The following is a 14,062-nucleotide window of genomic DNA, read 5'->3' as shown; positions in this document are numbered from 1 at the left end:
CCAAAACATTGTAATCTCATTTTTTTATGGTTTCTGCTATGTTTTCTAGGTTCCTGTATATTTCATCATCAGATCTTAATTTCCATACTTCTGTTGTTTTCACAGGGTCTGAGATTTTTCTCATGATTCTCTTTTCTAGTAGCTCACGCTCACGCTCACGCTCACGCTCATCTAATCTATGGTTTAGTACCAGGCATTCCCGTTTCACCACTGTAGTGTAGTGGCTTGTTTGAAGTTTTTTAGATAGGCACTTTTCGTCATAAAAATTATTTGTGATACCATATGCTCTTTCCATCTTGTGCACCCTTTCTTCTACTGCAGATTTGTCTAAACCATTTTTTAAAATTATTTCTCCGAGTTATTTGAATTTCGTTACTCTTTCCACTGGACCAATCTCTCTTGCCAATTTTGGAGCGTTCTTGATGTTTGTAAGAAATTTTGTTTTTCTACAAAGATTCTCAAACCTGTGTTGTTGGATATTTCTTCCAAGAGATTGATTTGCGTTGTTGCACTTGTTAGGTTTTCTGACAATATAGCAAAATCGTCCGCAAATGCTAGGCAATTTATTTCAATGCCTTTTTTTTCTTTCCAAAATTACAGGTAAAATGTTCTTTAAGCTTTACATTCCAAATGATTACAATTTTCTCTAGAACACAGTTGAATAGAAGGGTTGACCTTGCCGTACCCATGTATTTATCTTAATAGGTTTTGATATCTCACCTATAAATTTCACCTTTGCAATTGTGTCAGTAAGTGTTTCACGTATTACCTTTGCCAATTTAGTCTCCACTCCAAATTTACAAATTGTGTTATCTATGGTTTCTCTATGAACTGAATCAAGGAGGCCTTTTTAAAATCTACAAAAGTCACAACAATGTCCTTTGAATTCAATATCCTTATGGGGAATCATGGATTTTAATTGAAATATTTGTTCTGAACAAGACCTACCTTTTCGAAATCCAGCTTGATACTCACCCAGCTGCTTGTCAAGTGATGTTCCTACTCTATTCAGCAATATTTTTGAGAATACCTTGTATGCAGTTTGCAGAAGAGAGATACATCTATAGTTATCAACATTTTGTTTGTCCCCAATTTTATGCATTGCGTGTATTAGAGCCGTTTTCCATTCTTCTGAAATCCTCTCTGTTCTCCAAATATCTTCAAAGATTATCTGCAGCTCTTCAATGATTTTTGATTGAGACCATTTCAAAAGTTCAGCTGTTATAGAGGCTTCTCCACTAGCTTTATTATTTTTCAGATTGTTGATTACTTCTTCAGCAGAGGGTGGCATATCTTCTTCCAGATTTTCAGTTGTTTGAGAGAATTTCAACTTATGATCGGGTTCAGTTAAAAAGTTGATCAAAGTGCTTCGCAAGTATTTCACAATTCTCAGCATTGCTTAGGCCAAGTCCACCATTTTCATCTTTGAAGCATATGCTAGGGTCTTGATACCCCTTTAATTGATTCTTAAAAGTCCGGTAAAAGTTTCAAGAGTTATTTTTAACAAAGCTATCTTGCAGGTCAATAAGTTGTGATTTTTCGAATGATCTTTTAATTTCCCTTATTATTCTAGCAGTGTCTTTCCTTTGCTGCTTGAATTGGTCATAGTACTCTCTTTCCAGAGGATTTCCACTTTTTCTATTGTTTTATTCTTTCTCGTAACGCATCTTCACATATTTGATTCCACCAAGGTTTCTTTTTAGGTTTGACTAGCCCAAATATTTTCTGGGCTGCGTTGGTTATTTCTTTAGATAAATCTTGCCACTTCCCATATTGAGATACGTTTATTTCTTCCTGAAATGTTTCCAATGTTTATTGTGTAATTTGAAGTCTGTTTGTGTTATATTTGTTTACTCTTCTCCTCTTCTGTGATTTCTGTTTGGAGGGGGGTGTTCGAGCCCCACTGTCGGCAGCCCTGAAGATGGTTTTCCGTGGTTTCCCATTTTCACACCAGGCAAATGCCGGGGCTGTACCTTAATTACGGCCACGGCCACTTCCTTCCACTTCCTAGGCCTTCCCTATCTCATCGTCGCTAAAGACCTATCTGTGTCGGTGCGACGTAAAACAAATGGCAAATTTCTCTTGGGTAAGAATTTTAGTTTGATTTTAGACAAGTAGTGATCGCAATCAAATTCTCTGCTTCTTACTACCTTGACATTAATAATGTATTTAATGTTGCTTATGGATATAGCTACATGATCCAGTTTAAATTCACCTGGTAATGGATTTGGAGAAATGCATGTTTTAGCTTTTCTTGGCAATTTCTTGAAGAAAGTTGGCATTAACTTCAGTTGAAAGTTTTTACCGGTAGTAATTAATCTCATTCCATTGATGTTTGTTCTTTGGTGTGCTGCATATTCTCCCACTATTGGTCTATGAATTCTCTCTCTTCCTACTTGGGCATTGAAATCTCCAAGTAATATCACCACATTTCATTTTGGAAGTGTCCAGAATTCCTCTACTTTATTTCGGTTCTTTTTGCTGTCGTCATTTATTGGTGCACAAAAGTTAATAAAACTTCTTTTTTATTTTGCAGTTCATTGTTAAAAAAGACATCTTCAGAGCGGGATTTGAATTCAGTTACATTGTCTAATAATCTTTTATGGACATAAAAGGCTGTTCACAACAGTGGCATTCCTTTCATAATTTTAATTGCAGGTTTACCTTCACAGATTCCATATTCTTTCGTTTTTGTCACGTTCTCATCCAAAAATCTCGTCTCTTGTAAAGCTAAAATTTGGTTTTCGTTTTCCTTCTGTTTACCAATCTTCATCAAAGAATTTACATTCAAAGTGCCTGCAGAAAACTGGACGGATTCCAAGACCTCTGCAATAAGGTTGGGACTCCCCAGAACCCTAGGTCCCGATGCATTGCATAGAGCAATGGTGGATTTCTCTTTCGAGCTGCCACCCGGGTAGTGCTTTCTTTCAGCGGCTTTTCCATCCTGCAATTGAAACTGTGTGTCTCGAGGGCAGGAATGACATTCCAAAGTAAAATCAGATTGTTAGTCTGAATTTTTTTCGTGGTTGACTACACTAGCTTCTTCCGCCCTCTCAGCCGTTGAGAAATGAGATTCTTCTTCCGCCTCTGAGCCCGTTGACAGTTTTTCTCTTGACCTCGTTACGCATTTCTTACTCAGAGTCCCTGCTTTGGCACCGTAGGTTAACTAGGATGAGATGCTGGTTTAGTACCATTTTAATTTTATGTTTCTTGATATGAGTTTGGATGTCAGAATTGTATTCAAAACACAATAGCACTTATTGGCAATGGTGAATCTATGAATTATTTTTTGTTCATTCAGGTTATGTTCGTATATGAAGTATTCAAGGTATTTAAGATTAAACACATAGAATTTTAAATTATTCAAAATCAGTTATGTATCACTAAAATATTTTCTACACTGATAATGATGATGGTTATTTTATTATATTATTCATGACGTGACATAGGGGTGTCGCCTTGTAAGGAATTCGTGACTGCTAATAACTTTTACGTTAGAGAAGATTCATCTCACCACCTCCAATGGACAGCTCTCTTAAAACTACATATGAACTGCACCAAACTTTTTGGAGTTCCTGACAATGGCAATGAAAAAATTGGATCATCCCTTTGTAGAAAATGTCTATACCCATGTCTATGAGTTCCTGGTCTGTGTGTGCACATTCTGTTGGCCTGCGTGTTGTTCGTATCTGTGCTCGTTATACGGGTTCATTCAGATAATCTATAAATAATTAATAGTGGCGTTCAAGAATCGTCTTGTCTTCTATCCCGTAACAACACTTTTCGTTATATTACCCCGGTTTAGAAAAGTGGACCGAAGTATTTCAGAATTTTAAACATAGTGAACTGCATAAAACTAGATCGCAAGGGATAGGTGAACCACCCGGTATACTATCGAAAAACAGTACAACATTCTACCTAAGTAAATTATAGGTAAACGATGCAAGGGCTATTCCAGTGAGGCTCAGCTTGTAACATCCCAATAAGATATGAAATATATTTTGGATTCCGGAAGCCAAACTGGCTGTATCTCTATTAAAATATCCAAGGCTTTTGATACTGTAGATCATGAGATACTGCTGACAAAATGAGGGCTGGAAGAGTGGTGGAATGTGTTGATAAATGTCTAGAAAATGGAACACATCCCGCAAGGTAGAATTTTTGGATCTTTATATTTTCCTATATAGGCCCTATATAAATATTTGTGAAAACTGGAATCAAAGATACGGCTTTTTTGCAAATGGTATTATACTGTACAGATTAATAAATTACAGGGTGGTTAGCGACGGCAAAAATACCTCGACAATGTTGTGAGATGGATAGCAGACAATGGTATGATGGTAAAACGGGCTGAAATGTTAGGCTGTAAGTTTCACGAAAATGGAAAGTCAAGTAAGTTTCTATTACCGTGTTGGTGGGGTGAAGGTACTTCAGGGGGAATCACTGTAAGAACTTGGCTATTACGTATAAGGGAATGTCTTCATGGGGGTAATCACATTGACGAGGTTGTAAATTAAGATTACAGATCTCTTCATACGGTTATGAAAGTATTTAGGGGTTTAGTAAGCATATAAAGGAGAGGGCGTGCAGTATTTGGTAGGACCCCAATTAGAATATGACTTGGAATTACTTCATATGGGAACTGGAAAAGATCCGAAAGAAAGCAGCACGATTTCTTCACGGTGACTTCCGACAAAAGACTTAGGAGACGTGCTACTGGACTAAGCTGTATATTCCAAACTGTCATGGAGAGATGGCGTGGAATGACATTAGTAGACGAATAAGCTTGAGTGGAGATTGTAAAGGTAGGAAAGATTACAATATGAAGATAATGTTGGAAGTAAAGGGGACAAATTGGGACAAATACTTATTACAGGAAGAGGAGTTATGGACTGGATTTATTTATAAAGGAAAGTGTTTGATAAATTTGATAGTTCTTTGAAATAATTTAAGAAAAGGCTAGGTAAACAACTGATAGGAAATGTGCCACTCGAGTGACAGCCCCAAGTGCATATAAGTGAGATTGATTGATTGATTGATTGATTGATTGATTGATTGATTGATTTGAAGTACTCTGTTCTTTTAACCACACTGAAGTGTTCATGTAAAGCCAAACTTTACCATCTTCTGAACAGGATAGAATCTTAAGTTCCTAATTCTAAGTTTCACGACTTAAGTGCTCATTGATGAACATGTCTACAGTCGTTCGACCGTGTAAATATTTACGGCTATATTTCCTCTCATCATGCACGGAGATCAGATTCGCTTCATACCTAGACACAACTCGTTGATGTATGACTTCGAGTTCCATGTTTACTGGCCATAGATATGCTGTAACTTGTCTGTTTGTTCCTCTCCCACGTACGAACCAAATCAGAACCGTTGTACCTTTCCTTCTACCTCTGTACATAGTTTCCGTTGATATGAATCAATCAATGCTGATCTGCATTTAGGGCAGTCGCCTAAATGGCAGATTCCCTATTTGTTGCTCTCCTAGCCTTTTCCTAAATTATTTCAAGGAAGTTGGAAATTTATTGAACATCTCCCTTTGTAAGTTATTCTAATCCCTAACTCCCCTTCCTATAAACGAATATTTGCCCCAATTTGTCCTCTTGAATTCCAACTTTATATTATGGTCCTTCCTACTTTTAAAGACACCACTCAAACTTATTCGTCTACTAATGCCATTCCACGCCATCTCCTCACCGACAGCTCGGAACATACCACTTAGTTGAGCAGCTCGTCTTCTTTCTCTCAAGTCTCCCCAGCCCAAACTTTGCAACATTTTTGTAACACTACTTTTTTGTCGGAAATCGCCCAGAACAAATCAAGCTGCTTTTCTTTGGAGTTTTTCCAGTTCTTGAATAAAGTAATCCTGGTGAGGGTACCATACACTGGAACTATACTCTATTTGGGGTCTTACAAGAGACTTGTATGCCCTCTCCTTTACATCCTTTCTACAACTCCTAAACACCCTCATAACCATGTGTAGAAATCTATACCCTTTCTTTGCAATCCCATTTATGTGATTACCCCAATGAAGATCTTTCCTTATTATTAACACCTGGGTACTTACAGTGATCCCCATAAGGAACTTTCACCCCATTAACTCAGTAATTAAAACCGAGAGGACTTTTCCTATTTTTGAAACTCAAAACCATACTTTTAATCCCATTTATCATTATACCATTGACTGCTGTCCATCTCACAACATTATCGAGATCATTTTGCAGTTGCTCACGATCTTGTAACGTCTTTATTACCCTATATAGGAAAATATCATCCGCAAAAAGCCTTATCTCTGATTCCACTTCTTTACTCATTTCATTTATATATATAAGAAAATATAAAGGCCCAATAATACTGCCTTGAGGAATTCCCCTCTTAATTATTACAGAGTCAGATAAAGCTTCGCCTACTCTAATTCTCTGAGATCTATTTTCTAGAAATATAGCAACCCATTCAGTCACTCTTTTGTCTAGTCCAATTGCACTCATTTTGCTAGTAGTTTTTCATGATCCACCCTATCAAACACCTTAGATATGTCAATAGCGATACAGTCCATTTGACCTCGTGAATCCAAGATATCTGCTATATCTTGCTGGAATCTTACAAGTTGAGCTTCAGTGGAATAAATTTTCCTAAACCCAAAATGACTTCTATCGAACCAGTTATTAATTTCGCAAATATGTCTGATATAATTAGAAAGGATGCTTTCCCGAAGCTTACATGCAATGCATGTCAAACTGACTGGCCTGTAATTTTCAACTTTATGTCTATCACCCTTTCCTTTATACACAGGGGTGACCAGTGTAAACTTCGTACTAGCTGATAGTAAGAACACTGACACACAAATCAGAGGAACGTTTTTGTATTTGTTGTAGTGTTTCTTTTTCTTATTTTTTTCTCTTTTACAATATTGGCTTGACGTCGCACCGACAGATATTTCTTATGGCGACAATGGGATAGCAAAGGACTAGGAGGATAAGGAAGTGGCCATGGCCTTAATTAAAGTACATAATTCGCCTGGTGTGAAAATGGAAAACCACGGAAAACCATTCTTAGAGTGCCGACAGTGGGGTTCAAACGCACTATCTCCCGCATGCGAACTCACAGCTACGCGACCCTTCCTCCGTTGTGTTGGAGTAATAAACGTGTGAGTAGGTCCTGACTTAGTTATATACAGATATTGATATGTCCACTTATGTTATTACTACTTAAGAAATGTACCTTGCTTTCCAGACAATCACGTGATAATGGTGCAGCGTATGATCGGCTCTGCCCAGCTGGGTACCGGTGGATCATCGGGATACCAGTATCTTCGCTCCACCCTAAGGTACAGTATAGAGGTCGGAAGCTATTTCTCACTTTCTTTTTTTCTTCCTTTCTTTCTTTTTGTTTTGTTTTTGTTTGTGTTACGGAAATATTGTGGAAGAGAGAGGTGTAAGAAAGTTCCGGGGTAAATGGGCGGACAAGGCAATGACCAGAGTACAAGTTAAAGCACTAAAGTTTGAAACTTTCTTTCTTTCTTTCTTTCTTTCTTTGTTTCTTTCTTGCTTTCTTTTTTTTTCTGAGTATAAAATTTGATTGATAGAAGATTTGGAACAAACAACACAAAATGAGCTCGTCAGATCTGTTAACAACAGCGGACTATAAGTCCAAAAATCACGTGCAAGAACTAGAGAAAATTATCAACAAGATAATCCACCAGGGGTGAGTAATGTAGCTCTAAACATGTACACTTTTACAAGAGCATGTTTGCTCCACTCACATCGTCTAGGAGTGTGAGCTCCAAAAGTTAATATAATCGAGCCGCTCAGAGGCACAAGTTACCGGGTGAGTTGGCCGTGCGCGTAGAGGCGCGCGGCTGTGAGTTTGCATCCGGGAGATAGTAGGTTCGAATCCCACTATCGGCAGCCCTGAAAATGGTTTTCCGTGGTTTCCCCTTTTCACACCAGGCAAATGCTGGGGCTGTACCTTAATTAAGGCCACGGCCGCTTCCTTCCAACTCCTAGGCCTTTCCTATCCCATTGTCGCCATAAGATCTATCTGTGTCGGCGCGACGTAAAGCCCGTAGCAAAAAAAAAAAAAAAAAAAGAGGCACAAGTTTCTTACAAAATTATGCCTCACACACTTCAAGTGATGTATTTACCGTCATTTCTACTCAAGAATCTGTTACACACTCGTATATAAACGATTATCGAATAAACAGGGGCAATGAGTACCCATTCTAAATAGCCGTAATGTAAAAATAAAAGATTTAACGTGATTGGCCATGGGAGGCGAAACACTTGCACACCTTTTAGGGAAAAACTCTTAAAACTCTAAACGGGCTTATGTCCCGAAGTTGCAGAGGCTAAGCCTATACCACAGAGGGGTGACTAAATGAAAAATATTAAATGCCAAAAATGACTTAAGAATCTAGAGGTTTAGAAAACTTTATTCACCCCATACCAAGTTGAATGGGAATCAACAGAGGGTAATCACACTTTGTTCCCTTTGTTTACATGTTTCCCACCGGGGATATGAACAGAGTTCTCAGACTTCCCGAAAATTTACATTTTAATTATGACTTTATAACTTTACATTCAGAAAAGAAGTTTAAAACCTTCCCCTCAAGCTATCTGATTGATGCTATCACATGTTAAGAAACTTCTGCCAATACCTTGAGTTGTTAGGCCTTCCGAACGTCGACTTGCAGCTTCTGCATCCGAATAACCCACCGCACTCACTAGACCGGAGCGATGAAGATACAAATACGACCCTAAAGCGCCCAACTTTTATAGCATCTCCGAGGGGAAGTTTCCAGAACTCTTTCCAGATAGGCTGGATGCTTGTACACACCCCCAATTTTAATTGACTAGAGAGAATATTCACAAATTTTTTGATTGGTTGCTAGCTATTGAAGAAGGAAGCAGTACAGTGTTGACAACTTTGATACATGAAGGAACTTAAGGTTTGCCACGTATCACAATACAAATTTCTTAATAAATTATTTAGAGTTCGACCTACTAGGGGGAGCAACATAACCGATGATAGAGACATCTAGGGGTTTAAAATCCAAGTATCTTCTATTACATTAGTTCAAGTTTCATGACACAGATGGCCTTAACGGGACGGAGAAGGTGTACCCCCGGTACAGTTTGTTTGTTATCACCACCTTTGCCTTACGAACCGCTCGGTACATTACACTGATATAATCTCTTTCTTTTTCCGAGTTCTGTCCTTAGAATATATTTTACTTTGTCTAGACCTCTCATTCCTCTGTATACCTACGACCATTTTTTTCAAATGTTACGTTATATACTCCTCTGAAGTTATATCCCCAAACACGAAACAGTTAGGGAAGAGTTAGGTTTGTTTCTGAGTGAATCAAGAGAACATATCAACAAACAAAAAAGTTGGATTTAGAGCTTTCAGACCTAATTGTTTCTCTTCCGTTATAACTTGACAAACTTCTAATTACAAGATACTAAAGAAATTAAACAAAATAACACAGCAAGGGATGTATACTACCACGAACATGGGAATTACAATGCTATTTTTTGCTAGGGGCTTTACGTCGCACCGACACAGATAGGTCTTATGGCGACGATAGGATAGGAAAGGCCTAGGAGTTGGATGGAAGCGGTAAGGTACAGCCCCAGCATTTGCCTAGTGTGAAAATGGGAAACCACGGAAAACCATCTTCAGGGCTGCCGACAGTGGGATTCGAACCCACTATCTCCCGGATGCAAACTCACAGCCGTGCGCCTCTAACCGCATGGCCAACTAGCCCAGTGGAATTATAATGAATTACAGCAGCTTCACTACTGTATTTAACTGTACATTGGAGTGCTAACTTCCTCAGCGACCTCCCGGAAGGGGAACAGCTGATATGTTGTGTAAATTAACAACAGTGCCGTTAGAAAGAGTTGTATGGAGCATGGGCTTTGAATGCTTTCAATTATTGAGAATGTTGGTACCCTATAAGAGGATGGCTGCTGCGCTCGGTTCGCCCGGAAGGACGTAGATCTATTCTCTGTCAGGAAGTCGAAATAATTAAGAAAGGGTATTTCCACTTCTGGATGTGCACATGGCCCTGAGGTTCACTCATCCTATACCAAAAATGAGTACCAGGTTAATTCCTGCGGTCAACAGTGACCGGGCTTAGATCTGGGTTTAGCCTAGAGTCCATATTAAACATATTTCAGGTATACCATTTGAAATAATGATATGCGAAGCATTTTTGAACACCGCAGTGAATATGTTAGATAAGCGCTAAATCAGCTGCACGATGGAAGACTGATATCAAGGAGGTCTATACCAAATGCGCCTCTTAATCCATAGCACAAGACAGCTCGTGTGAGGCTGGCTGACCCATAGCATCAGGAACAGTGGAAGCGTACGCTCCTCTTTGATGAGATCACCCATAAAACAGGATCATTGGGGACTCGAGACGATCCGGTGAGAGATGGAGCGCCATCAGTGGCAGGGGGTTCCGTCAAGTTTTGGGATAGGGTCATATTTGGTCGACGTACGTCTCTAATTTCTATTCAAGGAAACATGACTGGCTGGTGTAGTATACAGGCTGCTGCCACTGTGAGCAAGGGTTTTACACTAGCTGGGTGCATACAACGTTACCCATCGAGCCGGAGTTGCCATTCAATTCTTTGAGGCGCATGACATACAGCAAATTGTATGGCGGCATATTCTGCGGACATTAGCAGTCTTGAATACACATGGCGTGAACTAAAGAGAGAAATTGCTCACCCTCCTGCTAACATTTAACAGCTGACTGAAGTTGCTATCCAAGAGCGGGATAAACTTCCCCAAAGCAAGCTGAATTCTTCGGTGTCCTGAGGCGGCTATATACGTTATTGTTCTCTTATACAAGGAACGATAATTCTGTGTTCAAAATCCCACATTACTAACTCCATGCTTTTTTTACGCTTCTGTTGTGTTTGCATAGCTGACTGCGAGCTGTTTTTCTTTGTACTACTACAGTCAAGAAGTTCGTAGGCTGGCGCCTACTGTACAGGCAACACAGTATACACTTATGTACTACAGTCAATATGTTCGTGGACTGGCGCTAACAGTTCAAGGATCGCAGTCTTTTGACCTTTCTTTTCGCGACTTTTTCCCGTCATAGTGATTCGGACGATTTCGGCTACATAATCTCAAGAGTTTCGCTAGCGGATTTGCGTAATTATTGGCAGAGCTTGAAATTTGCCTGTTGCTCAAACTACGACATTCTCAAATTCCGCCGCTCACATTCAACTACCCTTCACAACGGAGTCCATGGTTCTGCTTGCGCTGCATGCACGCAACTGTCTCTTGCTGGGACTAGCGAAAAACTGTCATGACACCATCCTGTTGTGCAAACTCTCGGCTGTAGTGCACCACAGCGACACTAGACGGCAAGACGACGAAGTGAATGACTCTACTACGTATATACGCTTCATAATGTATAATGCTCGTACATACACATAGTCAAATAAAGCGTTCCCCAAATCAGAATATGCAAAACTTCCTTTGAGCACTGTAAATTTATAAAAACTACTTGGTCAGAGGATTTTTATACTACGCCTCGTATAGATATTACTTTTTGATCCATAATCTGTTTCTCGGTAAAACGCTCTCAGACCTGAGTGATTTATTGTTCCTTAGTATCTCTTCCCGTAATTTTATCTCAAGCAACTGAACTAACCGAATATTAATAAATAATATCTTCTGGTGTTGAAAAGATCCCTGAGAAGGGGGATTCTGTCCTTAACAGACCTTCATGAATGTGTCTTTACGAACATAGTGTTGATAGTTCCCCTTTATGAAATACGGCCACAAGCAAGGATTTTCAGGACATTTAGAGTAAAGTACAGCTATTAACTGTTTATAGTGCACCTACTGTATCTATTAACAATGTAAATGAAAGACTACTATTCTACAGGTCCACTATTGTCTCGTCTTCCATCTTAACCCCAAGTATATTTCATTTAAAAAACCTTAGGTAGGCATTCTAAATAAAGTGACCAGTCCAGTGTAGCTGATATTGACTAATCAATGATTCACCCGTGTAGAGTTATCTTTCTCCAGTATTTCAACCTATACACAATTATTACTGGAAATAAATTTCATCTTAATCCTTTATTGCCAAGCGTATAATAGTTAAGCATCTTAATTAAAGGTTCACCTTTACAATACCAGAAATTATTTACTTTTCAAAATAACAGGTACCTTGTAACCATCCTTATATGTTATTTTCAAAAATAACTTCTGGTATTTTAAAGGTGGAACTGTTAATTAAGATTCCGATTATTTATACACGGGCATATAAAAATAGGATATGCGCAAAAAGTTTGCAGGTACAGTATAATTCCATAAGCTATTTCCGGAATGAAAATTGTAAGAAAAGAGTTGAACATAATTGAATGAACGACAACTCGTTTTAAAGCGTACAATTTGAAGGTCCTCTGTAAACAGTATTTTTTTTATGAATGCCCAATTATCTACATAAGAAATGTTCATATTTTAATTAACTAATTCTCAGGTCGTCCGCTACGAACCTTGTGGTAGCTGGTATCATCGCTACTAATGCTACAGTGGGAAAATCAGCAGTTTTATGTAGGAGCGCCTTAATGTGCTGTTAATACGATAGGAGGAATTTTCTGCGAATTGTGGAGTTAACTTGCAAATTTGCCTGTGCCATATTCAATTTCATATTCAAATCAATATACTGTCATGTCTATATTAATGGGCACCCCCGTAGATCCCGCTGATCCAAATGACACTAATCTGTGAGATATAGAGCTTGGAGGGTTTCATCGCACCCACTAGATCACAAAGACCAATTGTAATTTCATGCAGGTACCTTGTAACAGTGGTTTGTTCCGCAGCATGTATTGCGCAAGCCACTAGTAGGTCTATACATGAATATCTTTATTCTACTGTACATGTTTGGTAACACATTCATCAGCTAATGGACGTATAAATGTTCAAAAATGTAAGAGGTTAAATACATGTTTATTCTGCTTGACCTGTCCTGTTTCCATGTATTATAACAAAAGAAGTAAACAAGTATGTACTGCTATAATTATTGGTGTAATTTTCTGGTTTTTCAGTGATCGTTACAAAGTGTTCCTGGACCTCTTCAACTTGTCGACCTTCCTGATCCCCCGAGGCTATATTCCACCACTTACTCGTCACATGAAGAGCAAACTGTCTGTGTCTAGAGATTGCCCCTCCAGCGGGGACAGTGGTGATGAAATGACGAACAATTGTACATCACACTTTTCTGAGGCGTCCTTATGACACATCACATTGGTGGAATAAAATTTAGTGCGTGTTTTCGGAGATTTGTCATTATATCAATGGATATGATTACTGAAACTTTCTTTGCAGTTACATACTATGACAATAATTTCTACATTGGTGAGAATGAATGTAAAATAGATCATCTATAAGGTATAATTATATTTTTATATTGGTATTTAATTATATATTTTAATATTAGTGAAAATAAATAAAATGAAGTGAATTATTGTGTAGAATATTGTGTTCGTTGTAAAAATATGATATATCTAAGTACTCTTGATCAGACAGCCTCTGTACGAAGATCGTTCAATTATGAGCAGTTCTTTATATTTACTTAATTTCCAGTTAGTTCATACAGTAAAGTTAGTATTTTTATACATTTAATAGAGAAATAAAATTACCTATTTACGGTAAGATTAAATCAGCATCTTATTCCCATGCAAAGAATAACTATAGAGATAATTACAAATAGAAAATGATAAAGATTCCTTAGATTAATGGCAAAAGAGCTACAAGAATTCGAACTACAAATCTGTAACTCATCTATTTTAAGGTCGAGTGCTTTTGTCGTGGGTTGTGGAGAAGTGATCGTGGCGAGTACCTACTTAGGTATACTGGTGGCTGGTCGAGATGTTTCCAGTACATTATACCATAAAAAAGTAAAGTAAGTGACGGATGCAGCGTTTTTTTTTTGTTTTTGTTCTTTTGCGAGAGGGGCCATCCTAGTCGCGTGTATTATGCTGTGACCTGGTAATGAAGAAGCACACATATA

At 38.4% G+C, this 14,062-nt stretch overlaps 1 protein-coding gene across 1 annotated transcript in view; it reads left to right on the top strand.

Annotated features, from left to right (window-relative positions):
• v (Tryptophan 2,3-dioxygenase vermilion) overlaps positions 1 to 13,513 on the top strand; it is a 136,320-nt gene extending 122,807 nt beyond the window's left edge. The window contains exons 8-9 of the mRNA XM_067144227.2: positions 7,243 to 7,336; positions 13,098 to 13,513. Of these exons, the coding sequence (XP_067000328.2) occupies positions 7,243 to 7,336; positions 13,098 to 13,287 (284 nt within the window). The 3' untranslated portion in view covers positions 13,288 to 13,513. The remainder of the gene's footprint in view (positions 1 to 7,242; positions 7,337 to 13,097) is intronic.
• Positions 13,514 to 14,062: the final 549 nt, after the last annotated feature.

This window comes from Anabrus simplex, chromosome 3, assembly GCF_040414725.1.
Source record: "Anabrus simplex isolate iqAnaSimp1 chromosome 3, ASM4041472v1, whole genome shotgun sequence".
NCBI lineage: Eukaryota > Metazoa > Arthropoda > Insecta > Orthoptera > Tettigoniidae > Anabrus > Anabrus simplex.
Note: the sequence above shows the minus strand (reverse complement) of the source record. Positions and strands in the feature narration are given on the sequence as shown.